Here is a 27234-nt window from a genome sequence, read left to right as displayed (position 1 = left end):
GACACAGCGAGGCATGCGGGATCTTTAGTTCCCCGACAAGCCCGTGCTCCCTGCAGGAGGAGTGTGGAGTCCCTGATACAGATATTTTTAAAATGTTGTATGTGTTGACACGGGCTTCCCAGATGGTGCTAGTGGTAAAGAACCCACCTGCCAATGCAGGTAGACTTAGGAGAGTTCCATCCCTGGGTGGGTGAAGATCCCCTGGAGGAGGGCATGGCAACCCACTCCAGTATTCCTTCCTGGGGAATCCCATGGACAGAGAAGCCTGGCAGGCTGCAGTCCATGGGATCACACAGAATTGGACATGACTGAAGTGACTTAGCATGCAGCACGCACACATGTGTTGACACAGAGAGCTGTGTGTGAGGGGGAAAAGCGAGTTGCTGAACAATATGTACAGTATAGTCCATTTTTGGGGGTGGGATGGATGAGATATGCAAATGAAGGTGTAGGCAAAAGTCTGGAAGAAAAGTCACCTTTGAGTTAATAGCAGTTATCTCTGGAAATGAGATTGAAGATAGGCTGGAGGAGAAGTTTTCACTTTTTATTTCAAGGTCTTCAGTGTGTTGGAATGCTTCCATACTGATTATGCAATACCATCTTGTGGGATTTTTTCAAACTGGCTGGAAGAGAGGAGGAGGTTGGCAGAGGAGGAGCAGCTCAGCCCAGGAAAGGGGCAGGACCCTGGGCTCTGCCCTGATTTGCTCAGTGCCCTAGAGCCGGCTGCTGCCCCTCTCTGGGCCAAAGCCAGGCAACTGCTGCCGTGTGTGCTGGTGGAAGAGCGAGGCATGCAGAGCTGTCGAGAGCACATTCACCAGTTTCTAAGGCACTGGAATGACTGGGAAGTTGTTGACATTTTTAAAAATTTATTTTTGGCTGCACTGGGTCTTTGTTGCTGTGTGCGGGTTTCTCTTATTGTGGAGCACAGGCTCTAGGCATTTGGGCTCAGTAGTTGTGGCAAAGGACTTAGTTGCCCCAAAGCATATGGGATCTTCTCAGACCAGGAATCGAACCAATGTCCCCTGCATTGGCAGGCGGATTCTTAACCACTGCGCCACCAGGGAAGGCCTGTTGACATTTTAATTAAAAAAAAAAAAAAAGGCAGCAAAGGAGGCAGCATGGCAGTCAGCTCTGAGTTCCCTGCTAAGAAGAGGGACACAGGGCAAAGCTTTGTTCACCTGTCCAGCAATCCAAGCTCCACCCCTGCCCTGAGTTAGAACACTCGGTCTGGGCAGCTACAGATCAAACAGGACAAAGCCTGGGGTGAGCTGAGCCCTGGTTCCTGAATCTCAGTTCTCCAAAGGGAAAAGTGGAGCACGGGTCTCCACTCAGACAGGGTGCTCCTCCCACATGGGTGCCCAGGCAGTGCCGGGGCAAGTGAGCTCTGGGCCCAGGATTTGGCTCAACACAACAGAGTGCCAGGAGTATCAGGTGGTCAGGCTGGCACGGTGGGCAAATGAGCTGCTCCTCCCCAGACGGATCCACGATTGGGCTAATCAAAGAGGCTGGTGGTCCCCATTAGTGAGAACTGTGCAGAACAAGCGCCTTCCTTGGTCAATTTCTCAGACTCTAAGCAAAAGGGATAGTGACTCTGCTAATGGAATCAGGGAAGGCTGCGATTTCAGCAGGGCTTGGAGGTGGGGTTGGTGGGGGCAAGATTTCAGAGAGTGAAATGTGACAGCATTAAAGGGACTTCAGAGCCCCTCCCTGTTGGGCATCATCACAGATTCACACGACGTTCCGGGAGCTGGAGTCACTTGCCCGAGGTCACATAACGTAAGCTGTGCTGTACCTTTTAAAAGACGGTCCCCAGGGCAGGGCCCAGTGGAGGAGCCAGTGAGCACTGCCAGCATTGTGATTCAGGTCCAGCGGTTAATTAGTAACCGGAAAGCCCGGTAGCCAGTGCCCAGCCAGCACGGCTGAAGGTTGAACTTCAGCTGGTTTGGGAGCCTGAGAGAGTGGGTGACAGGTCGCTACTGCCTGGGAAGGTTGTTCGGGCAGTCAGGATTGGGTTGTGGGTCAGAGGGACCATGCAGAGAGACTGGAAGGCAGAGCTGGGTATGGGGCTGGAGCCCAGGACCTGAGCTGGGACCTAGTTTTTTTCAGGTGAGTGACTCCACCGTGAGCAGGACACCTGCCTGCCAACGTGTTCGTCTGCCAAAACGGGAAACTAGTTACCTAGCTAATTTCCTTCCTAACTACCGTATTGACTTCCTTTCCTTTCTGACACCCTCCTCCCTAACTCCTTTCCTTCATTTCTTCTTCCTATCACTTCCCTCCCTTCCTTCTTCCCTTCTTTCCTTCCTTCCCTCTCAACTAATCATCTACCTGTGCTGCCTAACTTTCTTCCTTCCTAACCAATCCATTTCATCCTTGCTTCCTTCCAAATAACTTCATTCCTTCCTTATTTTAATTAAAAAAATTAATGTTTGTTTAATTTCTTGTCGGTGCCACGCAGTATGTGGGAACTTGGTTCCCCAACCAGAGCTTGAACCTGCACCCCCTGCATTGGAAGTGCAGAGTCTTAACCACTGGACCGCCAGGGAAGTCCCCCTTCCTTCCTTTTCTAAATTCCTAACTTCTCCCTGAAATTCCAGGCCATGGGCTTTGGCGTCAGACTGGCTGGGTTCAAATCCCAGTTATATCATTTGCTGCCTAGATGTCTGAGTCACATCACTTCACCTCTCTGTGCCTGTTTCCTCCTTTTCAAAACAAGAATGATGATAGTTCTTAACCCATGGCACTGCAGAAACAAAATAAGGCCAAAGTGGTATGTAATGTCACTGGTATGTCATTGCAAGGCACTGGGCAAGCAGGCTTACAAATGAATAAACGACAGTAAAGTGAAGACAGTGTAGTAACAGAAGTGGGCACAAGGAAGGGAGCTAGGGTTCATGGGGTTGGGGGTGGTCCGGTGAAGCTTATGGGAAAGGCTGGTGAGGACAGATGCAAAGGGTTAGCGGAGCAGACCTGATCGGTTGGTTGAGAGAGTGTTCCAAAAAGAGGGAACTGTGTGACCACCACCACCCCATTCCCACTGCATCCAACATGTCCAGGAAGATGAGGGCAGGAACATGGAGTGATGGGGCAGAAGGGTGCACGTCTAGGCTGGGGCAAGGTAGAGGAGGAAACAGGCTTGAGGGCTCTCAGAGGAACTTGGACCACCTCCTGAGAGTTTGCAGGGGTCTCTGTAGGTCTAAAGAGCTGGGAGAAAATGCTGATGCTCATTCAACCTCTGGTCGGAAAATCAGAAGGCAGTGGTGCGGGAGAGAAAGAGGCTGAGAACTGCTCAGGTGTGGGCACCACAGTCAAGGTCATGGGACAGTGTGGTGGTGGGCAATGAGCCAAAGTTCCCACCAGGACTTAGTACCCAAGTAGTAAATGAACAGCAACACCTTGAGAATTTTTACATAATGGTACAGAGATAAAAAGATAACTACGATAACCTACCCCCACTGTCACCTTGGGTCATGTCTCTCCAGCCTTTCTTTGGTGGTTATGTGCATTATGTCTTTATTTCCTTAACAAAGTCACCTACCATTGGTCACCTACCATTTGGAAACCTGCTTTTTTGCCTTGACATTGTTTCGCGTATATGTTCCCATTTCTGTTTACATAGGCCAATATGTCATTTTTTAAGTGAGTGATTTTCCAAATTATAGATGTACTCTAGTTTATCTTATCAATTCATCCCTTGATTCATTAGTCACATATGTACTGAGCTCCAGCCCTATCCCAGGCTCCGATCTGGATGATAGAGATTCAGAGTGAATGAGAGTAGTCTTTGCTCTTGCAGAGCCAATGTTCAAGTTCAAGACAAAAAATAAACAAAGCGTTGTAAGATAAGGTGTCAGAGAGTGATGTGTTATACAGTAAAATATAAAGCAAAAAAATGTGGATGAGGAACGGGTGGGACTGGTATTGCAGAGTGTTCAACCATCCTGGTTTGCCCAGGATTGTACGGGTTGAAACACGGAAAGTCTCACATCCCGGGAGACCCCTAACCAGGACAATCGGTCATGGAAAGGGCCTCTCTGGGAGGTGATGTTTGAGCAGAGAGCTCTGTGATATGAGTGGAAGGCGATCATGCAGATGTCTGGAGGAAGGGTATTCTAAGCACAGGGAAATGTAAGGGCAAGGGGCAGGAGGTCAGAGGGTGCTCCGTGTTTCTGAGGGACAGCAAAGAAGGAGCTGGAGCATAGAGAAAGGAAGCGCCTGGAGACCAAGGAGCAGAGGGAGTGGGAGCCATGTCACGTGGAATCTCCTAGACTGTGGTAAAGACTGGATTTTAATCCTAAATTTGGTGGCAAGTACACTGGAGTTTTTGAGCAACAAAGTCACATGATCTGACTTCCAGTTTTAAAGGGTCACTCTGGTTTTTGGTGAAGAAAGACTGTAGAGGGTCAAGTAAGAAATAGGAACACAGTGGGAAAGTGAGTGGGATAATCCATGCAAGTGATGATGGTGGCTCAGGGCCAGCTGGTTGCAGCAGTGGTGTCTGGATATATTTAGTTTCATTTATTTACTTATTTAGCATACAATTGCTTTGCAGTGTCATGTTAGTTTCTGCTGTATGATGAAGTGAATCAGCCATATACGTACATACATCCCCTCCCTGTTGGACCTCCCTCCTACCTACCCCCATCCCACCCATCTGAGTCATCACAGAGCAGCAAGCTGGGCTTCCTATGCTTTTTTATAGCCCGTTCCCACTAGTTTTCTGTTTTACACATGGCAGTGTATATATGTCAATCCCAATCTTCCAATTCATCTCAGCTTCCCCTTCCCCCACTGTGTCCACATGTCCATTTTCTACATCTGTGTCTCTATTCCTGCCCTGCGAATAGGCTCATCTGTACCATTTTTCTAGATCCCACATATATGTGGGATTTTGAAGGTTAAGTCTAAGGTGATTTTATGGTGTAGTGGTGGATGCAGGGTGAAGGAGCAAAGTTTCTAGGATGAATTTTAGTTGCTGGTTCGAACCTTTGAGTAGGAGGAAGTACCGTTTCGGGGATAGATGCCAATGGAGGAGCAGGCTGGGGAGAGTGGAAAGAATGCAAGTCAGGACTTTCATTTTGGACACGTTAAGAGTTAGGTGCCTCTAGACCTCTAACTGGTGAAGTGTCAGAGAATCCAGAGTCAGGAGTGCATCAGAACTAGAGAGATGAGTTTGGGAATTGTGGAGTTTAGTCGACACTTAAATCTGTTAAACTGGTTGCTGTCAACTGGGGAACAAGTATAGAGAAAGGCCAGGCCAGTGTTTCAGGGTAAAAAAAGAGGGAATGCAGTGGAAAAGATGGAGAAAAAGCAGTTGGTGAAGTAGGAGGAAAACCAGCAGATTCTAATGCCAAGTGGGAAGAGGGGGTCATATCCTCAGGACACTGAATGACATGAGAACAAAGAGTTCATCGCAGGCTCTGGCACGTGGAGGTTACTGGTCTATTCTTTTGGGGGCATGTTGGGATAACAGCCTCTTTGGAACGGCTCCAAGAGAGGAAAGGAAGAGGGAATAGGAACTGAGTCCAGACAACTATTCCAAGGAGTTTAGCTGAAAAGGGAACTTATCAATGGGACAGTCTCTCAGGATGTAAGTCCCAGAGAGGGGACTATTACGGTCAGCGAGTATTCTGATGTACCCTACGCTTGGCCCTTGAGGTTACTATTATTTTCATTATTGTTTTCCTGTTCTAAGCAGTGCTCCTAAATGAAGGCTGCATCAGGGTCTTGTCATTGAAAAGAAATGACCTTGTTCTGGGTGTTATGTTTTGTCAACATAATATCCTGCCCATCTGTGTGTTGGTTCAACATTTCCATTTTCTTTAAAAATGAAAGGCTCTGATACTGTTCACTTGGGCTTTTCTTGGATAACTGCCCCCACCTACATCAAATCCTACAGAGAACCCCCCCACCAAGGCCAATGGGCTCAGGTCCCTTTCTGATGAGCCCCCTTGGCCCCAGCTCCATAGATCCCCACACTGTGGTGAATTACAGAGGTCTGAGTGTGGCATGTGGTAGCCACACAGAAAGTTCCAGAAGAACAGGGGCCGTGTCAGGCCCTGTCAACTCCTTCATTCCCCAGAACACCCCGTATAACCTCCTTGAGAGATACCCTGTGAGTACCTGATTATTGCACCAGGCCATCATGCACCAGGGTGCCGCTGGGACCCTGCTTCCTGGTGATACCGACCACGGTTCTTGATCTTCACAATGATAGAAATTGACCAGAGACCAGGCAAGAAATTCAGACAGGGGCCCCTGTTGCAGCAGGGGGAGCAAGAACAAACAATAGATCCTCTTGCTTGCTCACTCCCTGAGTGGGGGACAAGCTTGTTCCTTGTATGGGTGAGAGTAGGGGTGTGTCTGGGGCTTTCGTGGTAGCTCAGTTGGTAAAGAATATGCCTGCAATGCAGGAGACCCCAATTCGATTCCTGGGTTGGCCAGATCCCCTGAAGAAGGGATAGGCTACCCACTGTAGTATCCTTGGGCTTCCCTGGTGGCTCAGACAGTAAAGAATCCACTTGAAATGCGGGAAACCTGGATTTGATCCCTGGGTTGGGAAGATCCCCTGGAGGAGGGCACGGCAACCCACTCCAGTATTCTTGCCTGGAGAATCCCCATGAACAGAGGAGTCTGGTGGGCTACAGTCCATGGAATCGCAAAGAATCGGATGTAAGGGGGTGACTAAGCACAGCACAGGGGTGTGTCCAAGGGTCAGGCCGAAAGAGTAGCTTTAGGTATCTTGCCCCCACCCTTAAGTGGTATTGAGTGAAGGAGGCATGCACAGCACCCTGCTCCTCAACAGTGGCAGTTGGATTTTTTGGTTTCTTTGTATCCTTTGGGTTCAGATATTTGCCCCATCTGCCCATGCACACAGTTATTTTTAGCCCCATACAGTTTCTTTGTATTTTGCTGCTAGAGGAGAGGTGTGTCCAGGTGCAAGCATTGCAGCACTGCAGCAAAGAGTGCCAGCTCCCAGTCCTGCTCTGGAGACAGCAGTCAGAACCTGGAGGGCCATCGGGAAGGACCCCAAAGTCCAAGTGTTCAGCAAAGACCAGGCCAGGCTGATCGAACCAGACACCCAAACCTGAAGCACCTGCAAGTTCTTGGGAGCCAAAGTGCTCCCAGGTCTCTGAACTTCATCTTCAGCCCCAGATGGTCTGTAGTGGGCCAGGGTAGGCCCCAGGGAGCATATCTCCTCCCAGACAGGCCCCCTACACACACACACACACACAGATTTACTGATAAACACCAATACGAACACAATCCACAAAAACCACTGTCACACATATGTATTCATAGACACACACATGGACACAACATGTTAACATGTATAGAGGTACACACTGCCGTGTCCACACACTACACTACACAGAGACTCATTGAAGCACATAGACACACAGACCAGTCACCAATGTACAGACGCACCGACAAAATCACACAAACGTGGTCACACTGCTGCACAAACACCTTGACACGCAGGGACACACTGATACACCAGATAGACAGACAGACACACATCTCTGCATGGAACACCTGCACACACACCCGCACCCCACACGCTCATGTGCATTCCAACAAGCCCCAGCATCACCCCAGCTTTCCTGCAGCTGTTGCTCACGCCCTTCTACCCACACCCCCCAGGGGGAGGCGATGTCCCCGAGGGAACAGAGGACTTCGGTCCCTTCTTAAGCCCTGCTGGCTCCCGCGTGACATCAACAGCTCCCTCGCCGCGGCCGGGAGTTCCAAGCTGAGTGCCGGGGCCGGGCCAGCGCCAGGCACAGACACTTCGGCCCTTGTTGGGAGAACAGAGAGGGCTTCTTGTCCACTGTCCACCCTCCGGCTCCCACCACGGCTTCTCCCAGCGGCCTCTCCGCAGGCTGTGCAGGTACGTGGGGCCGGGGAGGCAAGGGCCTGGCAGAGCGGCTGTCAGGGCCCGGCCAGGAGGGGTGTGGGCTGCAGGAGCACGGACTCGGGGCACTGGCTGAAGCCAGGCTATGCTCCGTATTTGGGCAGCTCTGCAGCTCGCCTTCTCAGAGCTCCATGGGGCTGGGCCTCCCAGAGCAGCCTGGACAGGTAAAATTCCCTCGCTTCCCCTGTGGTCACTTTCTCAGCTCCCGAGAAGACCAGGGGGTGGTTGCTCCAGGGCCCCCTTGTAAAGATGAGTGGTCTGTACAGCAGCCCGGGCCCCACTGCAGGCCAAAGCTGTGATCTCAGGAGGCGCAGTACCCAGCAATCCCCAAGAGCAATCTCAGTTTCTGCTCTTGACTTTACAGTCTAGGGTGGGGCTGTGGGGTCCTGGGCCTGCCAAGCCAGGGCCTGGACATGTAAGCGTCCTCCACCTGCTCCTGGTAACACAGACTGCTGTTCACACTCTCCACTGTTTTATCTCAAACAGACACAGCCAGGGGCTTCCCAGCTGGCATTAGTGGTAAAGAACACGTCTGCCAATGCAGGAGATGTGAGAGATGCGAGTTCTATCCCCAGGTCAGGAAGATCCCCTGGAGGAGGGCATGGCAACCCACTCCAGTATTCTTGCCTAGACAGTTCCATGGACAGAGGAGCCTGGAGGGCTACAGTCCATAGGGTCGCAAAGAACCAGACACGACTGAAGTGTCTTAGCTCCTTGCTCATGGGTCTGTTCATGATTCTGGCCCAAGGTCCCCAAGGCAGCTGCCCCTCCAGGGACATTAGGCAGAAGTCCTTGTGGCTGAGACATGATAGTCAACACAGCATCCAACCCAGGGCTCTCTCTAGGGATCCAGGGTGGCAACATGCCTGTATAGGGTCCAGGGGAGCCCAGCCTGCCCCTCGCAAGCTGTGGGACCCTAGGCAAGTCCCTTTCAAGGCCTCAGGCTCCCCGCCTCTGAAATGGGAGGAAGAGTCCAGACTTTATGCCCTGCAAGAGTCCTTCCAGCCTTGGCCTTCCCAGACATCAGAGCTGCCCTGGCCATCCCCAGTGCTTGAAAAGACTCAGCCTGGGAAGGGCCACCCCTGACCATTCTCCCTCCTTCCCTCCTGAGATGTCTGACTAGAGAGGCTGGGCCCAGAGGACATCATTTCTTGTCCCAGACAGGGATTGCTGGCCTAGGGCAGGTGCAGGGAGTCAGGCAGGGGAGGACAGAACAGCAGTGCCTAACACCCTATACAGGCGACACTAATTCCCCAGCAGCACCTCCTTCATCCTGCTCCTCCTTGCGTCCCCAGAGCGTGCCTGATCATTGCTACAGCATGGACTCGAGCCCAGCTGGGACCCCCAGTCCGCAGGTAGGTGGGTCTTGGTTCCCCCAGCCACCACCAGGGGGCTTCCTTCCTCCCAAGGCCGAGGAAACCCAGGGAGATCCTCGTCAGCCAGGTGAATGGTCCCAGTACTGGGATGCCCACCGATATCACTGTGAGCCCATGGAATCAGGCCATTTGCAGGGTAAAGAGAAAAGACACTTGGTCAAGAGCTTCAAAAAGTAAGTGAGGTGGAAAAATTATGGGATTGGCCCCAAGGCCACCTGTATTCTTGTGCCAGTGGGGCTGCCTGTAAGTCCTCCGACGGCTCTCTGCTGGGTCTCAGTTTTCTTACCTTCACATTTGGTACAACAGCCAGTGGCCTCCCAAGGCTATCATGAGAAGCAGGTGAGATGTGGATGGTTGGGTGGGTTGGTAGATGGATGGAAAGAAGGAAAGGAGAAAGGGACGCAGGAAAGAAGGCAGGCACGCTAGCAGAGATGTTGGAAAAGGGAGCAGGGCTTGGGCCAGGGGGAAGGGAGGAGGCCAAGGAGTCGGGACCCTCTGATCTTAATCACCTCTTTCTTTAAATGTCTTTAGCCCCTGAGGGCCAACGGGAATATCAACCTGGGGCCTTCTGCCAACCCAAAGTGAGTTCCAGTCTCTCAATCCCTTTCTTGCCTGGCTCCCCTTGCCTTGGGAATACAACCCAAGTTCTCTGATTCAGCATCAAGACCCTCTGCCATCTGAGCCCAGGACCAGCCCCCAGCTTTATCTCCCACTGATTCCCCAGCCTCTTCTCATGCTGAGCCCTGTGGCTGGAATATCCCCCTGAAGCCTTAATTATTAGCAGCCCCCCACCCTCCAGGCGCTTCTCTGTCTTTGGAGGCCAGAGTCCTTGCCTTCTATGTGGTTGTGTTTGGTTTTTTCCATTTCTTGCCCTTTTTTTACTCCATCGTGAGATCCCCAGAGGCAGGGGCCAGTCTGAGAAGACCCTCTTGGCTGGAAAAACATGGCCTTCTCCAGCTTCAAAGTTAAAGAGAAGCCCTGATTTGAACTAATGTACCCGGTTTCCCGAGCTGGCAAATGCTGACCCGTGTCCCTTCCTCTTGCCCCAGTGCCCGGCCCACGGACTTTGACTTCCTCAAAGTCATTGGCAAAGGAAACTATGGGAAGGTGAGTGACCTGCGAGCACGGGAAGCCTGGGTTTCCCCCCTTTCCGGCCCCTTCCACCCCCTGCTGTCACTCGCGTGTGCAAAGTGGGAGCTTACAACCTGCAGAATCATGGGCACACGGCTGGAACTGGAGGTCTGCACCACCATCAAGAAACCCAAAGCCCAGAGGAGTAGTCACCTGCGGGTTCTGCATTTGTCCTCCTGCTCAGGTCCTCCTGGCCAAGCACAAGTCCGACGGGATGTTCTACGCAGTGAAGGTGCTGCAGAAAAAGTCCATCTTAAAGAAGAAAGAGGTACCAGGGCTTGGGCCCAGGCATCTCCTCTTCTGCCTCTTGACCCCCAGCCTCAGGTGGCTTCCAATGATGGGTCCAACTCTGAGCATAGAGGTGGTCCAGGTCAGGGGGGCTGGGTGGGATGCTGGCCCCTCTCCAGGAAGGCAGGCTAACTGCCTCGCCTGGTGGGCCTGCAGGTGGCCCCGGCCCGGCCCTCTGCCTTCCCCTGAAGATCCAGGGCTCCATGGCGAACCAGTCTTCAGCCCTGTTAGTGCCAGCCTCCCCACCTGTGGGGGTCGCACTTCAGGCTCGCCAAAGGCCCTTCAGGCCACAGCCTTCCAGGAGTTCTAGATGCTTCCACTGATTTGAGTCTCTCTAACGCCAACTCCATGAGAAGGACAGAACAGGCCCCGAGGAAGGATGGAATGTTAAGTCAGAGGACTCAGGAGAGGGAACTAAGGTTAAAAAGGAGCTCACGGGGCAGGTCTTGGTGAAGGAGGCAGCCTCGAAGATAGGCTTTTGATGATCTGAAAAGAGGCGTCCAGGCAGGGGAACAGGAACAGAGGCCTGGATGTGCATAGTGCCTGCCTTCTTTTCTCTGAGAGCTTGTCCTTGGAACTCATCTATTCAGTCATCTTGCAGCTTTGTTGAGGCTTCCCTGGTGGCTCAGATGGTAAAGAATCTGCCTGCAATGCCAGGAGACTGGGTTCAGTCCCTGGGTCAGGAAGATCCCCTGGAGAAGGGAATGGCAAGCCACTCCGGTATTCTTGAGTGGAGAATTCCATGGACAGAGGTGCCCGAGAGGGCTATAGTCCGTGGGGTTTGGTGAAAGAATCAGAAAAGACTGAGCAACTAACACTTGCACTGGGGTGAGGGGGCAGGGAATTTGGACCCAGGGCTGGAGCTGCACCCAGCTGCACTGGCGGGGGATGAGGTGGACCACTCGAGCCCTGAATGCTGGGCAAGGCCCCCCGGGCTTGGGCCTGAGGGCAGTGAGGAGCCATGGTGGGGATTTGAGCAGGGTGGGCGCGTGGGTGGTAACACGACCCGTGTGTGTGTGTGTGTGTGTGTGTGTGTGTGTGCGTGCGCATGCGTGTGTGTGTGTGTGTTCGTAACTCTGCAGCAGAGCCACATCATGGCAGAGCGCAGCGTGCTCCTGAAGAATGTGCGCCACCCCTTCCTTGTGGGCCTGCGCTACTCCTTCCAGACACCCGAGAAGCTCTACTTCGTGCTGGACTACGTCAACGGGGGAGAGGTGGGTGACCCGAGCGCATCCCATGTACCCACGGTGCACCAGGTTCTGGAATGATCTCCCCTCACCCTTACCACAGACCCATTTTGCAGCTGAAAAGACCAAGGCTCGGGGAGGTAACTCACTGGCTCAAGGCTACCCTGCATGCACTTGGCAGAGCCAGGATTTGAAGGCAGGTCTGTCTGACTCCCAGCCATTTTCATTTCTTGACTCCCACGCAAAGCTGCCCAGAATCCCTTCAGTGGACCTGGGAAAGGTCAACGTTGGAGGAGCTCTGTGGTCAGTGGTTCTAATTTTACCCATTTTACACCATAGACCACTGCATGGGAATGAGCAGTCCTTGTGGTTGTGATCTGGGGCCACCTGGTGACCCAGAAGCACAGCTGGGAAAAGCTAGGCTCCCTCCTCTGTCTCTCTGAGCAAGATGGCCCTTCTCAGTGACCCCAGATTTAACCTGTGTGACCTCATGCTCTTTAGCCTGATGCCAAGAGGGAAGTTTTGTGTCCTCCATCCCTAAATTCCCTGGTGGAGGTGTGAAGGACTTTTCTTTGCCAGTAAATTAGACAGAAGCAACTGGCCCAGGGGCAGGTCTAACCTGGGCTCAGTTTGACCATCATAATCATTTTATCACATGGGATAGAGGAAAAGCACATGTCTGACCCACTCAGGTTCAAATCATGGCTCTGCCAATTATAGTCCGTGACCTTGGGCAAGTCACCTGGCTGCTCTGATACTTCCAGTTTCCTTTTCCGTGAAACTGGCCTCCTACTTGAAACCTGGAAGGTAGTCAGGAGAATAAAAGAAAAGTAGAGGTGTATTAGGGTGCGGCTGGAGCCTGGCACACAGTAGGGGCTCCATTTTTGTTAATTCACCTTTCCTGCTGACGCTTTGCCAGCTCTGTAGGATGGCTGGCATGCCCTTCCTTGTATGATGGTGTTGTAGCTTTAAGAGGGGGTGACTTGCCCAGCTGCCTCCAACCCTGCATCTGTGGAGCTGGAGCCCCCCAGGAACCCTCTCACACACCTCCTCCCCCTCCAGCTCTTCTTCCACCTGCAGCGGGAGCGCCGGTTCCTGGAGCCCCGGGCCCGGTTCTACGCCGCCGAGGTGGCCAGCGCCATTGGCTACCTGCACTCCCTCAACATCATTTACAGGTGAGGCCTGCCTGTGGCACAGAGCCAGGCCTGGCCCTTCCGCCCCAACAGCCAGGGGGTGTGTGGATCCCTAGATCCTGATGAAATCCCAGTGAACTTGGTCCTCTGCCTGAGGAGGAGGGCTGGTGTGGCTTCAGCATCATAGTGCCCTTTTCTTTCAATGTCTGCAGGGACCTGAAACCAGAAAACATTCTCTTGGACTGCCAGGTTAGTGTGTGTGTGTGTGTGTGTGTGTGTGTGTGTGTGTGCATGCACATAGTTGCACGTGTGTGCTGTGTGCCCATGAATATATGTGCATGTGCATGCATTGTGCATGCGTGCATACGGCTAGGGACACATTCAGGTGTATGTGTGCATGTGTGCCTATGACTGTGTACATGCATGTAAATGTTTGCTGTGTGTACATGGATGTGCATGTACTTGTGTTCATGAGTGTGTATACGAGGCCTGTGGTGGGGCAGGGGTAGTGTTACACAGAGGCTCGAGGATTTTGTAGTGCTTCCATGTCTTAGACTGAGTTCCCTGGAAATAGGCTCTGGAATGGAGTGTAGGATGCCAAAGGTTATTGGGGAACATATTTAAGGGGTGACGGGCAGGTTTGGGCAGAGGAAACAGCACATCTGCACTGCACACACTTGCTCTGCAGTTGCAAGTGAGACCTCAGCTGGTCTTCCAAGGGTGGGGTGCACCCCAGCTGGGATGGCTCTCTAGAACTGTTCCAAACTGAGGCAAGGATGCGGGCGTCTGCACCACTGTACTAGCCAGTCATCTGATGGGGATTGCCCCCTGAGAGGGGCATGACTTTGGATGAGGGCACTGGTCCAGCATTGGGGATGGGCAGGACATCCTAAAGAGGGGATCTGGGCAGAGCCTGGCAGTATCCACTCACATCATGACCTCCACCAGCTACCCTCTTGCTCAGCCACAGAGTGTGTTCACTCTCTGTTCTCTGGGTACCCCCTACTCCATTAAGGGGGCTGCTGCCACCAGGCCCCTCCAGCAGGGACATTCTGGAACTGCTGGGTGTGGACGTGAGTTGGTGATGAGCTGAGGGCAGACAGTACGATGCCGTCTCCCCATCCCTGTGCTGTTCTTGGCATCCAAGTTAGAAGCATGGAGTGAGTGAAGCCTCCAGCTCGGGCTTGTGCCAGGGACACAGACCCCACAGCCATGCCCCAGATGTGGCATCTGGGCTTTAGGGTTAGACCTGGTCATCCTTTTGGCTCAGATCACCCTCCCATGCCTGCCCTCCCTCCTCTACAGGGACACGTGGTGCTGACAGACTTTGGCCTCTGCAAGGAGGGTGTAGAACCCGAGGAGACCACATCCACGTTCTGTGGTACCCCCGAGGTAAGCTAAACCTCCTGGGAGGGGTGAGGCAGGAAATGGGTGAGGCCATGGCTCCTGACTGGAGCCACCAGGTTACAGCAGAGGGGCTCACTCCTTCCCCCAAGCACTTCCCCTGAGCTGACTGCACACAGAGCCTTGGTTTCCTCATCTGTGTCATGGGCGGACCAGCTCTGGGGGCTTCTGGGACCTGGCTTGTGAACCTCTGCAACAGGGCTGTCTAACAGAAATAGAAACAGAAATGCAAATCATATATGCAGTTTTAAAATTTCCAGCAATCCACACTCACAAAGAAAAAGATGAAATCAATTTTAATAATGAATTTTATTTAACCCAACACATACAAAATAGTGGGTTTCCCAGGGGGCTTAGTGGTCAAGAATCCACCTGCCAATGCAGGAAACACGGGTTCGAACCCTGGGTCGGGAAGATCCCCTGGAGGAGGAAATGGAAACCCACTCCAGTATTCTTGCCTGGAAAATCCCATGGACAGAGGAGCCTGGTGGGCTACAGTGCATGGGATAGCAAGAGTCGGACACGATATTGTAGAGCAATTGTCCTCCAATAATTGTATTTTATTCTATACTTCTCCATATTGTACAATTGTAATCTTTGATAATTTAAAACAAAACAAACAAAAAAACCAGCATGTGGGACTTCCCCAGTGGTCCAGTGGCTAAGACTGTGGGCTCCCAAAACAGTGGGCATGGGTTCGATCCCTGGTTAGGGAACTAGATCCCTTAGGGACCTAGTGCAGCCAAATGCACCCAATGCAGCCAAAAAAAAAAACCCCAACATGTAAAAAAAAAAAGTCAGACATGACTTGGTGACTAAACAACAGCAATACAAAATAGTATCATGCCAATATACAGTCAATGTAAAATTGTTGAAATAGTTTGTTTTATTTTTTCTAACTTAGCCTTTGATCCGGTATGCGTTTTGCACTTACTGTCCCTCTCAGCTTAGCTCGGCCACATTTCAAATGTTTGGTAGTCACACGTGGCTAGTGGTTACTGTGTTAGATAGCACTGCCCTGCAGCATGAAGTCCATGTGCATAGGAGGCCCTGGCCTGACCTGACAGTTAAGATCAAGTGTAAAGATACCGATCTCCCTCTTTCTTCCAGCCACTAAGAGCCTGGAGGGTTAAAATTTGTGAATCTCAGCAATCATTCATACATGTCTCTTTGTCCTGCCAAGGCCTCCCTGCAACTTTGGGGTTAAAAGCCGTTCCTTAAACTTCTACCAGCGTTGAACCTTGGACCTTGAACCCAAAGGGGTTTCCAGCTGCTTGGATGGATGTCTGGGTCAGGGGTGGGGGTCTGAGGCTGCAGGGCTGGCGAGCCCTCTCGAGCTGGCATGGCCCAAGACTTCAGCTTTTGTTTTTTTCCCATAAGCTTAAGAATCTGGGTCTCAGATTTCAGCTGAGCCTTCTCTGTTTGGGTTTAGGAGATAACCTCTCTAACCAGGAGTAGTTGTCTGTGTTTGGGTCTGGGAGGGTGTTCGCTGGACAGAACTGGCCTCCCAAAGCCCTGCCAGCCCAACCATCCCTTCCTTGGCTACTGCCAGGAGCAGATGGATCATGTAGGAGACATGTGGCTCTAACAGGTCATCTCTTCCATGACTCAGGCACTGCCGTGGTGCCGGGGAGCACAGACAAGAGACGCCACAGTTGCTCAGTTGTTCACAGTTGTTTAAGGGCCAGCACATATATTAGCAGGTGTCTTTTTTATGTGTGTGTGGCTGCGCTGGTTCTTTGTTGCAGCATACGGGCTTTGTCTAGTTGCAGTGAGGGGGCTTCTCTTGCTGCAGCACATAGGCTCAGTTGCCCTGCAGCATGTAGGATCTTAGTTCCCCCACCAGGGATCAAACCCACGTCCTCTGCATTGGAAGGAGAACTCTTAGCCACTGGGCCATCAAGAAAGTCCCTCGCCTATGTCCTTAACACAGCCCCTAGGGAGAGATTCTGCAGTTCCATTATGTGGGATAAGCACACCAACATTCTTGGAGGTTCAGCGACCTGCTTGGGGACACACATTCAGTGGGACTCAGTTCAGTTCAGTTCAGTTCAGTCACTCAGTTGTGTCCGACTCTTTGCAACCCCATGAGGTGCAGCACGCCAGGCCTCCCTGTTCATCACCAACTCCCAGAGTCCAGCCAAACTCGTGTCCATTGAGTCAGTGATGCCATCCAACCATCTCATCCTCTGTCGTCCCCTTCTCCTCCGGCCCTCAATCTTTCCCAACATAAGGGTCTTTTCAAATGAGTCAGCTCTTCACATCAGATGGCCAAAGTACTGGAGTTTCAGCTTCAACATCAGTCCTTCCAATGAACACCCAAGACTGGTCTCCTTTAGGATGGACTGATTGGTTCTCCTTGCAGTCCAAGGGACTCTCAAGAGGACTCCCAACATCATAGTTCAAAACCATCAATTCTTCGGCGCTCAGCTTTCTTTATAGTCCAACTCTCACATCCATACATGACCACTGGAAAAACCATAGCCTGACTAGACGGACCTTTGTTGGCAAAGTGATGTCTCTGCTTTTTAATATGGGTCTAGGTTGGTCATGACTTTCCTTCCAAGGGGTAAGCGTCTTTTAATTTCATGGGACTAGGTCTGGGTAACTCCCTGCCCCTCTCCACACCCATGCAGTCTCAGCGTGGCTTGGTCTGTTACTGAGGCCTCTTTCCTTGGTGGTAGAGACCCCAGCCTAAGAGGTTCCCAAGCCCTTGGGTCTGCAGGAAGCACAATTCTGCCTAAGGTTCTCTACTTGTGCGAGGTGCAGATATATAGCATGCATTCAGCTGTCAGTAGGAACTCAAATGCCACCTCCTCTTTCCTGACTCCTTTCCATCCCTCCGTTACTAAGGTCACCTGTGCAAATATGGGCCACACTGACTTATACTTCATCTGTGAGTCTTCCAACTGCCCTGTGAGTATCCCCAGGGCTTTCCTAGTTCCAAGACATCACTTGGATGCTTTTGAGCATATTAAAGGCACTCCCTTTGGGCAGACTAATTATAAAATGTTTCCTGTTTATTTATTTTGTATTTTATTTTATTTTTGGCTGCTGCTCATTACTGCGCATGGGCTTTCTCTAGTTGCAGCAAGCAGGGGCTACTCTTTGTTGTGGTGCTTGGGCTTCTCATTGGGGTGATTTCTCTTGTTGCAGAGCCCTGGCCCTAGGGCACATGGGCTCAGGAGTTGTGGCATACAGTTTTAGTTGCCCTGTGGCATGTAGGATCTTAGTTCCTGGACCAGGGATTGAACCTGTGTCCTCTGCACTGGCAGGTGAATTCTTAATCACTGGATCACCAGGGAAGCCCCAAGTTTTCCCTTTAAACATATGTGAGTTGCTGGATGGGGATTCCTAAGTGCAGCTAGTGGTAAACAACCTGCCTGCCAATGCAGGAGACATAAGAGATGTGGTTTGATCCCTCGGTCAGGAAGATCTCCTGGAGAAGGAAATGGCAACCCACTCCAGTATTCTTGCCTGGAGAATCCCATGAACAGAGGAGCCTGGCGGGCTACAGTCCATAGGGTCGCAAAGAGTCAGACATGACTGAAGCAACTTAGCACACGTGCACACAAGTTGCCAGATACAGCCTTGTACTAGGGGTTATGGTTTGGTGAGTTGATCACAGCCAGGCTTGCAACCCTCTTTACCCCTTTGGCTGGTGCTCTTGTGTGGTACACAACATATACATCTGTACAGGGCAGTCCAGCCAGATTTCCTCTACGTCCTCAGCACCCTGGCAAAGGGTCCTGCACAAAGCAGGTCTTTGATGAACTGATGCTGAATGAACACATGCACAGTTAAGTAAATATCACAGCAGAATCAGCTGCTGGTGATCTTTTCCTCCAAGTACCTTGTTTACAAACGGGGAGATGGAAGCTGAGTGTCTTTCAAATAAGTGTGTTTTCTCTCAACAGTACTTGGCTCCAGAAGTGCTCCGTAAGGAGCCTTACGATCGGGCAGTGGATTGGTGGTGCTTGGGAGCGGTGCTCTACGAGATGCTACATGGCCTGGTGAGTGGGGTAGGGCTGATTCTGGAAGAGATGGGGGGTGGATCTCTCCCTTGTGTGGCCTCCTCAGGCTCCTCAAGTTGTTGAATGAGCCACCTCTTCTCTACAAGCTCAAAAAGGGTGATGCAAACATGAATACGAGGATAAAGTATATTTTTTTCCAATAAAGTCAGTTCCACACTTTATAATATACTATCTCATCTGTTACTCCTTTGGTGCCTCAAAACAGCCTTTGGACGCGGGCACTGCAGGAAATGAGGTTGTTCTTATTTTACTAAGAGGGAAACTTAGGCTCAAAGAGGTCACAGTCCTGGGAGGTGGTAGAACTAGCCCCTGGATCCAATCCTAGACTGCCTGTGCTTCTCGTCTGAAAAATGACAATATGTCTCATAACCATCATAAGGCTGGAATAAAATGATGATGAGAAACTGTTAACTTTGCAAAATGCGAAGTTGGTGCACAAGCTTGATTAAGAGACGTGGGATAGAGGGGGCACCTGGAGAGGTCCACAAGCCTCACGCTGGAGGGGAGAGACTTCTCAGCCTTCCCTGGAGCCTCTCCACTGTGCTGGACGCCCAGAGGTCTCTGTCTCTCTCCACTCTGCCACGTGAGCCATGGCACAAGACACAAGTCTGGCTGAATCCTTCCAGCTGCCCCCCCTGCTTTGCTCCAAGTGTCTCTGAGAACTGTGCCCACTTTAGCATGGATGATCCTCCCATCTCTCTGCCTCTCTCTCACCAGCCGCCCTTTTACAGCCAAGACGTATCGCAGATGTATGAGAATATTCTGCATCAGCCTCTACGGATTCCCGGGGGCCGGACGGTGGCTGCCTGCGACCTCCTGCAAGCCCTGCTCCACAAAGACCAGAGGCAGCGGCTGGGCTCCAAAACAGATTTTGTAGGTGACCTGCCAGCGGAGTGCTGGGCTCTCAGCCTCCTGCTGAGGCAGCCCAGAAGCAGTGTCACACATCTAGCAGTTCCCTAAAGCCAGGCACTGCTAGTTCACCCGTTCAGAGATTCACAGCTGCTGCTGTTTATTTCCTTCAATCTAACGCTTCTAGTCAACCAATATTTATGGAGCACCTACTATGTGCTGGGCTTTGAGCTAAATGCTAGGATTTGTTAGACTGGGTCTCTGCCCTTAAGTTTATGAGGGAAAGGTAGACGAACAAACATAAATTATTATAGAGTGTGACTATGCTAAGAGGCTGGACAGGAATGCAGGCAAGTCTTTACTGGGACTTGTGCGGTAGGATGAGGGAGCAGAAATAAGTAACACATGCCCTTGTTGGCTCTCCAAGGAGGGCGGACTGATTCATTATATGGGGTGAGGGTAAGGGCAGATCTAGGGGGTCAGGCAGAAGTGGCTTAGGTGGTCTGCCCACCCCCTTGGTGGTGTTGTGTGCAGGGTTCACGCACAGTACCCTGCTTTTTCTCCCAGCACCCCAGAAGGGGCAGTTGGTTTTTGGCTTTTTTGTATCTTACAGCTCTTAATTTGTCCCAACTGCGCATGCGTGCAGTTCTTTTTTGTCCCTTATCGTTTCTTTGTATTCTGTTGCTGGATGAGACAGTTCTCTGGGTGTCTGTCTAAGTTCAAGTGGAGACACTCCGGTAAAGGGTCCCAGGTTCCGGCCTGTTTCAGAAAGACATGAACTATGAGCAGAGATAGACAATAATGGGGGAAATTCACCCTGGCACGGTCAGGGAGGTCCTCTATGAGGTGGTGACAATTGAGCTGAGATTTGAAGGATGGGAAAGAACTGGGAGGAGGCATCCCAGACACAGGGCACAGCGTGTGCAAAAGTCCTGCAGGAGGAGCAAGGCAGAGAGAGATAATTAGACGATTGATTAATCAGTATATGCTGAGCAGGAGAGTGGAGGCTCCCGGTTAAGTTTTGACAAATTCCTCTGGCTTCTGTACAGAGAGCAAACTAAACTGCTTTTCACAAATATCTGAGCACTTCCCCCTTGCCAGGACCCAGGCTGGACATCTGAATAGAGAGATGAAGAATTCACAGTCTGTTCTCCAAATAAGTTCATGGCTTAAAAAAAAAAAAAAAAAATAGAGCAAAATTTAAAAAATAATCATACATTCTCTACTCAACAAAAGATCATTTGGATTTATAAGAAGATCACAGTACTTTTCTCCATAGAAGTTTGTTCTTCTAGCGAAGTAGTTGGGATTGCATGAACAGTGAGACAGACTGCCTGGATTCAGATCCTTTCTCCACCAAGCACTAGAGGCAGGATAAATGGCTTAAGCCCTCTTTGTTGTTGTTTAGTTGGTAAGTCACCTTCAAGTCTTTTGCAACCCCAGAGAATGTAGCCTGCCAGGCTCCTCTGCCCGTGGAATTTCCCAAGCAAGAATGCTGGAGTGGATTGCCATTCCCTTCTCCAGGGGATCTCTCACGTCTCCTTCTTGGCAGGCAGATTCTTTACTGTTTGAGCCTCCCGGGAAGCCCCTGCTTTAACGTTTCTTCCCATGTATAGTAACAGCACCCAGTTCGTAGCTCTTATGAAGGTCAAATAACATAAGCAAACACTTAGGTTAGTGCCTGCCATGTAGAAAGTGCTTTTTAAGTGTACAAACTATCCTATATGCCAGATACCGTGAAGTTTAACAACATTTAAGGCTTTTGCCTACCCATCCCTGGACAGTTTAAAGAAAAGGCTTTCATGAAGACAGGTCCCTCCTTCCCAGAGGAAATTTGCATCCTAAAAAAATGTGATTTTTAAAATAAGGTGTACTTTCCCATAGATCAAGATTCAAAGGATATTCAGAAAAAGTCCCTTCAGCTACCTAGTTTTTAAAATTTTGAGGTAACAAGCGTTACCAGTTTTGTGGGTATTCTAGAAATAGTTTGGATCTGGCTTGTTAACAATTCCCCAGGAAGTTCAGATACACAGAGTTAGAGAATCATTCTTTGAGAGACATAGAGAGAGGGAGGGCTCTGCTGGAAAAGGCGGAAGTTTTTGTCAACATTAGTTTGGATTAGGAAAGAAGAGATGAATCATGCCCAAGGCTGAATCCTTAATTCTGGATCTTTGCGAAACTGCAGCTTTTCTTGGGGCTTTATTTCTCAAATCTTCCTTAGTGAGTTGATTTCGTCTATTTCTCTGTCTAGAATTCTGGAAGAGGGATCTCCCTGGTGGCCCAATGGTTGGGACTTCCTCTTCCAATGCAGGGAATGTGGGCTCAGTCTCTGGTTGGGGAGCTGACATCCCACATTCCTTGCAGCCAAAAAAACCAAAACATAAAACAGAAGTAATATTGTAATAAATTCAATAAAGACTTTTAAAAAAAGAGTGTATTTAAAAAAAAGAATTCTGGAAGAGTCCGGATGCACTGAGAGAGTGGAGTAAGATTCCCCAGGACCCTCCAAGAGCAGGGTCTGCTCTCTTTCTCACTGACATACTTCTACAGCCTAGTATGGCACAGGGTAGGTGCTCTATAAATAGCTGTGGAATAAACAGATGCTACAGGGAAAAGGTCTGGGCTTGAGATAATGGCTAAGGGGAGAGGTCTTATTGCAGACACTCCTTTGTTCCAGGAAACTAGCCAGCAAGTTACCTTCCTAGTAAAGATTTTGGGGCTAGACAACCGGTTGCCAATACAGTTAGAGCTCCGAGGCATGTGGGGTGGGGTGGGAGCGCCAATGGAGAGGACTGCTACTGATTACCTTCTTCCCACAGCTTGAGATAAAGAGCCATGTGTTCTTCAGCCCCATAAACTGGGATGACTTGTACCACAAGAGGCTGACTCCACCCTTCAACCCAAATGTGGTAAGAGGCCATCACATTCTGGCTTCTGGGTTCCCAGGACTGGTGGAAGCTTGGAGGGTACCTGGGGAGGGTATCCTGGCCTGGCCTCTTCCTACAGATGGGAGAACCGAGGGTCCAAGAAGCTCAGTGATTTGTTCAAGGCTACCCTGTAAGCCAGAGGCAGAATTGGGTCCGGAACCCGGAAGTCCTGACTGCCAGTTCAGCTCTGTATGAGGAGCCAGGTTGCCTCCCTTTACTTTCAATACCAATAACCCTCATGGCAAAGCGCTTTACAGCTTTTAAAGTGTTCTGTGTCATGGAGCACACCCAGACAGAGCCGAGTCCTGTGACGATTTTTTTTCCTATGTTTAGCTTTCTTCCTGGTAATAAATGACATGTATTTATTGTAGAAAGTGTGTAAAACAGAGACATTTAAATCATCACGGAGAGGGACTTCCTTGGCAGTCCACTGGTTAAGACTTTAAGCTTCCGCTGCAGCAGGCACAGGTCTGATCCCTGGTCAGGGAACTTAAGATCCTGTGTGCTGCACAGCACGACCAAGAAATAAAATAAATTTAAAGCATTAAGAAGAAAGAGTGTATTATCTCACCACCCAAGAGAAAGCATGCACCAGTGGCATGTTTCAGATATTTTTTTCTGTTTTTTATGTAGGTCATAGTTCATACACAGATACAGATATCATCTCCCCCAACAGAGATCACAATTCATGTATATAGATAGATCTCATCTCCTCCCTCTTTTTGCTAAAACTATGTCATCATTTTCCTAAGTCACAGAAGACTATGATTTTAAGTGGCTGTATAATATTTCAACCCTATGTCGGTAACATAATTTATTCCACCATGTTCCTAACGGTGAACTTTAGGTTATTACCATTTTTTCTTTATCATAATGGATTAATAACTTTAAGTTCATGTCTTTGTCCAGTTATTTTTTAATTAAATTTTTAATTGGAGTATAGTTGATTTATAATGTTAGGCTAGTTTCTGCTGTAAAGTGAAACAGTCATACATAGATCCACTCTCTTCTAGACTCCATTCCCATATAGGTCATTACAGAGCACCGAATAAAGTTCCCTGGGCTGTACAGTAGGTTCTTATTAGTTACCTTTCATATAATAGTGTGTCTATGTCAATCCCAGTCTCCTAATTTATCCCTCCCCTGTTCCCCTTGGTAACCAAAAGTTTGTTTTCTATGTCTGTGAGTCTTTTCTGTTTTGTAAATAAGTTCATTTCTATCATTTTTTTAGATTGCACATATAAGCGATACCATATATTTGTCTTTCTGACTTCACTCAGTATGACAATCTCGAGGTCCATCATGTTGCTGCAAATTGTCCAGAGTTCCGATTATTTCAGGATGGATTCCAGATGGGGAATTACCAAGTCAAAGAATGTGAATATATTTTATTTTTTATTGTTGAGGTATAGTTAGTTGGGGCTTCCCTCATTGCTTGGTTGGTAAAGAATCTGCCTGAAATCCAGGAATCCCAGGTTCGATTCCTGGGTTGGGAAGATCCTCTGGAGAAGGAAATGGCAACCCACTCCAGTATTCTTGTCTGGAGAATCCCATGGACAGAGGAGCCTGGTGGGGTCACAAGAGTTGGACACGACTTAGCGACTAAACCACCTCCACCACCACAGTTAGTTGACTTGCAGTATTATTTTAGTTTCAGGTGTACAGCATAGTAATTCGATATTTGTACATATTATACTCCATACAGAGTTACTATAAACTATTCACTATGTTCCCTGTGCTGTCCATTACATCCTTGTAACTTATTTTATACCTAGTGGTTTGCACGTCTTAATCCCCTTCACCTGTTTTGCCCTTCCTCCCGCCCCTCTCCTCTCTGGTAACCACTCATTTGTTCTCTGAATCTGTTGTGCACATTTTTAGGTTCTTGATTCATACTTTCATCATGTCACAATCTACCGGCAGCATTTTGAGGGTTGATGTAGAGCAGGCAGGGTGCCAGGCAGGTAGAGGAATTGGTAAATGGTTACTGGACCTTGTGTAACATGATGACTAGTGTAAATGCATGAAAAAATGACACTTAAAGAAGGATGCCCCTGGAGCACTCAGAGGGGAGATCTAACAGCTCTCTCAGGGCTCTGGGCTCCTTTGGCAGCTCTGACCCAGTGTTCCCTTCTCATCGTTGGCTTATATTCACAGGCAGGACCTGCTGACTTGAAACACTTTGACCCAGAGTTCACGCAAGAAGCTGTGTCAAAGTCCATTGGCTGCACTCCTGACACCATGGCGAGCAGCTCTGGGGCCTCAAGTGCCTTCCTGGGATTCTCCTATGCGCCGGACGATGATGCTATCTTGGATTGCTAGAAGAGAAGCTCCCGTGAAACCACCAAAGCCAGCCTGAAATCTGTAAGGAATTACCTTCAGCTGTTGGTCACAGAAGCCCAAACTAACAATGGCTTAAATAAGATTTCCGCCCACCTCCCCCCACCCCCCACCCGCCCGCCAGCACATAAAAGAAGGATGGTGTTAGGTGATCCAGAGCTGGTACGACAGGTCATCAGAGGCTTTCTGTATTTCCACTCTGTCATTCTTGGCAAGTGGCTTCTACTATTAGGATTATTATATTATCCTAAGATGGTACTGGAGCTCTAGCTACTGTTTCTGGGTCCTGGGCAGGAAAAAAAGGAGGAAAGAGCAAAAGGGCACCTTTACAGAGCTTCCCGAGAAGCCCCACCCAATGACTTCTGCTTGCATCTCACTAGCCAGCCACCTTACCTGCACTGGAGGATGGGATATATGTCCAATTAACTGGGCACATGACTCCCCACAATAACGCAGGGGTTCTGACACTAAGGGAGAAGGGAAAATGTTGGGTAGGCAACCAGCACCTCTTAACCAGAGGATCTCTTGGTGTTTGGATTTTGATCTCAATGTGTAAAATGACCAAGGTGCAACAAGCCTATAAGGTATCACCCAACATCCACTTTTCTTCCCTATGTCAATGGGTGGTATTGCACATTTATTAGGTTTGTCTGCCTGGCATCTGAACCCCGGCCTATTCCCCTGGCATCTATTCCCCGGTCAGGGAATCTCCTATTTTATGAGCCATGATGGGAGGCAATTCACTTCCTCCAGTTAACCGTAGCTGAAAATGCTAGACACTAACTTTCCCAGCCTCCCCTGGAGCTCGGGCCAGGCATGTGGCCTCAGGATGCACCTGTTATGAGATTTTTGGCTCAAGGAAGGAACTGGGAGCTCTCTTTCATGTGGCTGCTGTGATAACAAAGCCCACAAGACTGAGTTCCTGGTGTAGAAGTGGCAGCGATGCTCTTATTGGCAACACCAGTTTCCTTATCACATCCGTGCTGCAGTGTCATCCCTGGGAATCCTGGGTTCTCCCTCTCTAGTTTTCCCAATGATTTTGAGAGCTTCTGATACTGTTAATCACTCCTTCTTTTGCTTAACCCATTTTTGACCAGAGACGTGTTAGTATATCTTTTGTCACCTGCGTGTTATTAATAGGAGACGTATCAGTATCAGTTACAAAACAAATCGCCAGCCACAGGTGTTAGTTTCTGCAAAAATCCTGTGGTCAATAGAGTTAACTGCTCAAACTCAGCTTCAGAACACCTGCCTACACTGATCCAGTTTCTGTGCTAGACTTTTTCATGTCTGTTACCAGCTTTCATCCAAATGACCCTAAGGTAGGAATCTCCTTTTTACCCATGAAGAAACACAGAGAAGCTGTACCTTTCCTAGAGGTCACAGAGCTAATAAGGGCCAGAGTTGGGACTTGGAGCCCTATAAACTTACTCTGGGGCTCTCACATGTAACCTTTGTGCTGGTCTGCCTCTCACTCTGGCTGTTAGGTCCAAGCAGAGTAGCTGTCAAAATCTCTAAGCAGAGCCAAGCCAGGAACTGGCTGGAAGAAGCCAGGTAATGGGAAACGGGGTCTTCCAAGAGGAGGCATTCAATTGGATGCTCACGGTCTGAGCCTGGCTGCCAAGTTAATTCTCTGTTCCCTTTTCTGTCTCAGATGGAAAAGAATCTGCCTGCAATGCAGATCTGGGTTTGATCCCTGGGTTGGGAAGATCCCCTGGAGAAGGGAATGGCTACCCACTCCAGTATTCTTGCCTGGAGAATTCCATGGACAGAGGAGCCTAGCGGGTACAGTCCATGCAGTTGCAGAGTCAGGTAGCATGGAGCACCTAACACTTTTTACACACCTCTACCTCATATACCTCTGTATGCTTGTCAAGTCTAGGGCCATAGGGAGCCCAGGCAGGGTCTGTACAGGCCTAGTGATTAGCCATTTCTAAAAGCAATTCTGACCGGACAGAATGTGAGCATATAACACACACGAGTCCAGGACACTCCGCACTTGTTTGATGGATTTTATACTGCCTTATTTCGGTGAAGAAATCTTTTCACTGTAGTTCATCACCTGCTTCAGGGTGGTCCTATTAGCTGGGGACAAGAGGAGAACTTTCATTCTTTTCAACATCAGTGTGTGCTAGTGATTTTATTGGCTTTTCCTTTTAACTCAGTCCCACTCTTCGCCTTACATTTTTGTTTGCCCAGCGCCCTGCCCCAGGAATTATGGAGGATGAAGCTGGAAGACCATGGAAAACACATCGATGACACCACAATGACCTACTGGGAATCAAATCTGGGTCAAGGAGAGCTAGTTACCCTTTGACATGTGCTGAGAATTCTGAAAGAAACATTCTGATTTGATTTACATCTTAAGAGTGTCCGCTAAGAGACAAGTGTCGAACGTGATGAGAGAGAGGCCCAAATTCCCCCAACTTCCCAGAGCCAAGAGTAAGAGCGCTAATCATCAGAAATGGAAATAGTATTGTCAAAGTACACAACTTGCTATGAGTTGTGAAACACCCAAAGGTTCTATCTGTTCTAAGACTGCAAAATCACAAAATGTTCACCAGGAGAGAAAATAAAAATGAAAAAATTATGAATATTCATTAAAAATGAATATCTGTTTAATATCAGATTTGTTCACACCTGTTTATTGAGC

General features: G+C 49.6%; 1 protein-coding gene across 4 annotated transcripts; it reads left to right on the top strand.

The window, feature by feature from the left end:
- The first annotated feature begins 1899 nt into the window (after positions 1–1899).
- SGK2 (SGK2, serine/threonine kinase 2) lies at positions 1900–27208 on the top strand. 4 transcript variants are annotated; one of them, XM_027558505.1, is made up of 16 exons: positions 1900–2106; positions 7645–7888; positions 9208–9267; positions 9820–9869; positions 10338–10395; positions 10604–10687; positions 11790–11921; positions 12957–13069; positions 13240–13276; positions 14333–14419; positions 17285–17347; positions 18349–18444; positions 19183–19338; positions 22134–22223; positions 24399–24605; positions 26781–27208. In XM_027558505.1, exons 3-15 carry the CDS (start codon positions 9232–9234, stop codon positions 24561–24563), a joined length of 1167 nt encoding a protein of 388 aa, XP_027414306.1. In that variant the 5' UTR covers positions 1900–2106; positions 7645–7888; positions 9208–9231; the 3' UTR covers positions 24564–24605; positions 26781–27208. The 4 variants fall into 4 exon arrangements, with proteins under 4 accessions (XP_027414306.1, XP_027414308.1, XP_027414305.1 ...); XM_027558507.1 differs by lacking the exon at positions 17285–17347 and having other exon boundaries at positions 1902–2106; XM_027558504.1 differs by lacking the exons at positions 1900–2106; positions 7645–7888 and adding an exon at positions 7945–8076.
- The last annotated feature ends 26 nt before the right edge of the window (positions 27209–27234 follow it).

This window comes from Bos indicus x Bos taurus, chromosome 13 (genome assembly GCF_003369695.1).
Source record: "Bos indicus x Bos taurus breed Angus x Brahman F1 hybrid chromosome 13, Bos_hybrid_MaternalHap_v2.0, whole genome shotgun sequence".
NCBI lineage: Eukaryota > Metazoa > Chordata > Mammalia > Artiodactyla > Bovidae > Bos > Bos indicus x Bos taurus.
This window is presented reverse-complemented; position numbering and strand designations above follow the sequence as displayed.

Excerpts from the sequence above, each read along its gene's own strand:
- SGK2 (XM_027558504.1), top strand. The coding sequence starts at position 8,044 with ATGGGGCTGGGCCTCCCAGAGCAGCCTGGACAG. Across the intron at positions 13,277-14,332 it reads ACATTCTCTTGGACTGCCAG|GGACACGTGGTGCTGACAGA; the intron begins GTTAGTGTGTGT and ends CCTCCTCTACAG. Across the intron at positions 14,420-17,284 it reads CGTTCTGTGGTACCCCCGAG|GTCACCTGTGCAAATATGGG; the intron begins GTAAGCTAAACC and ends TCCGTTACTAAG.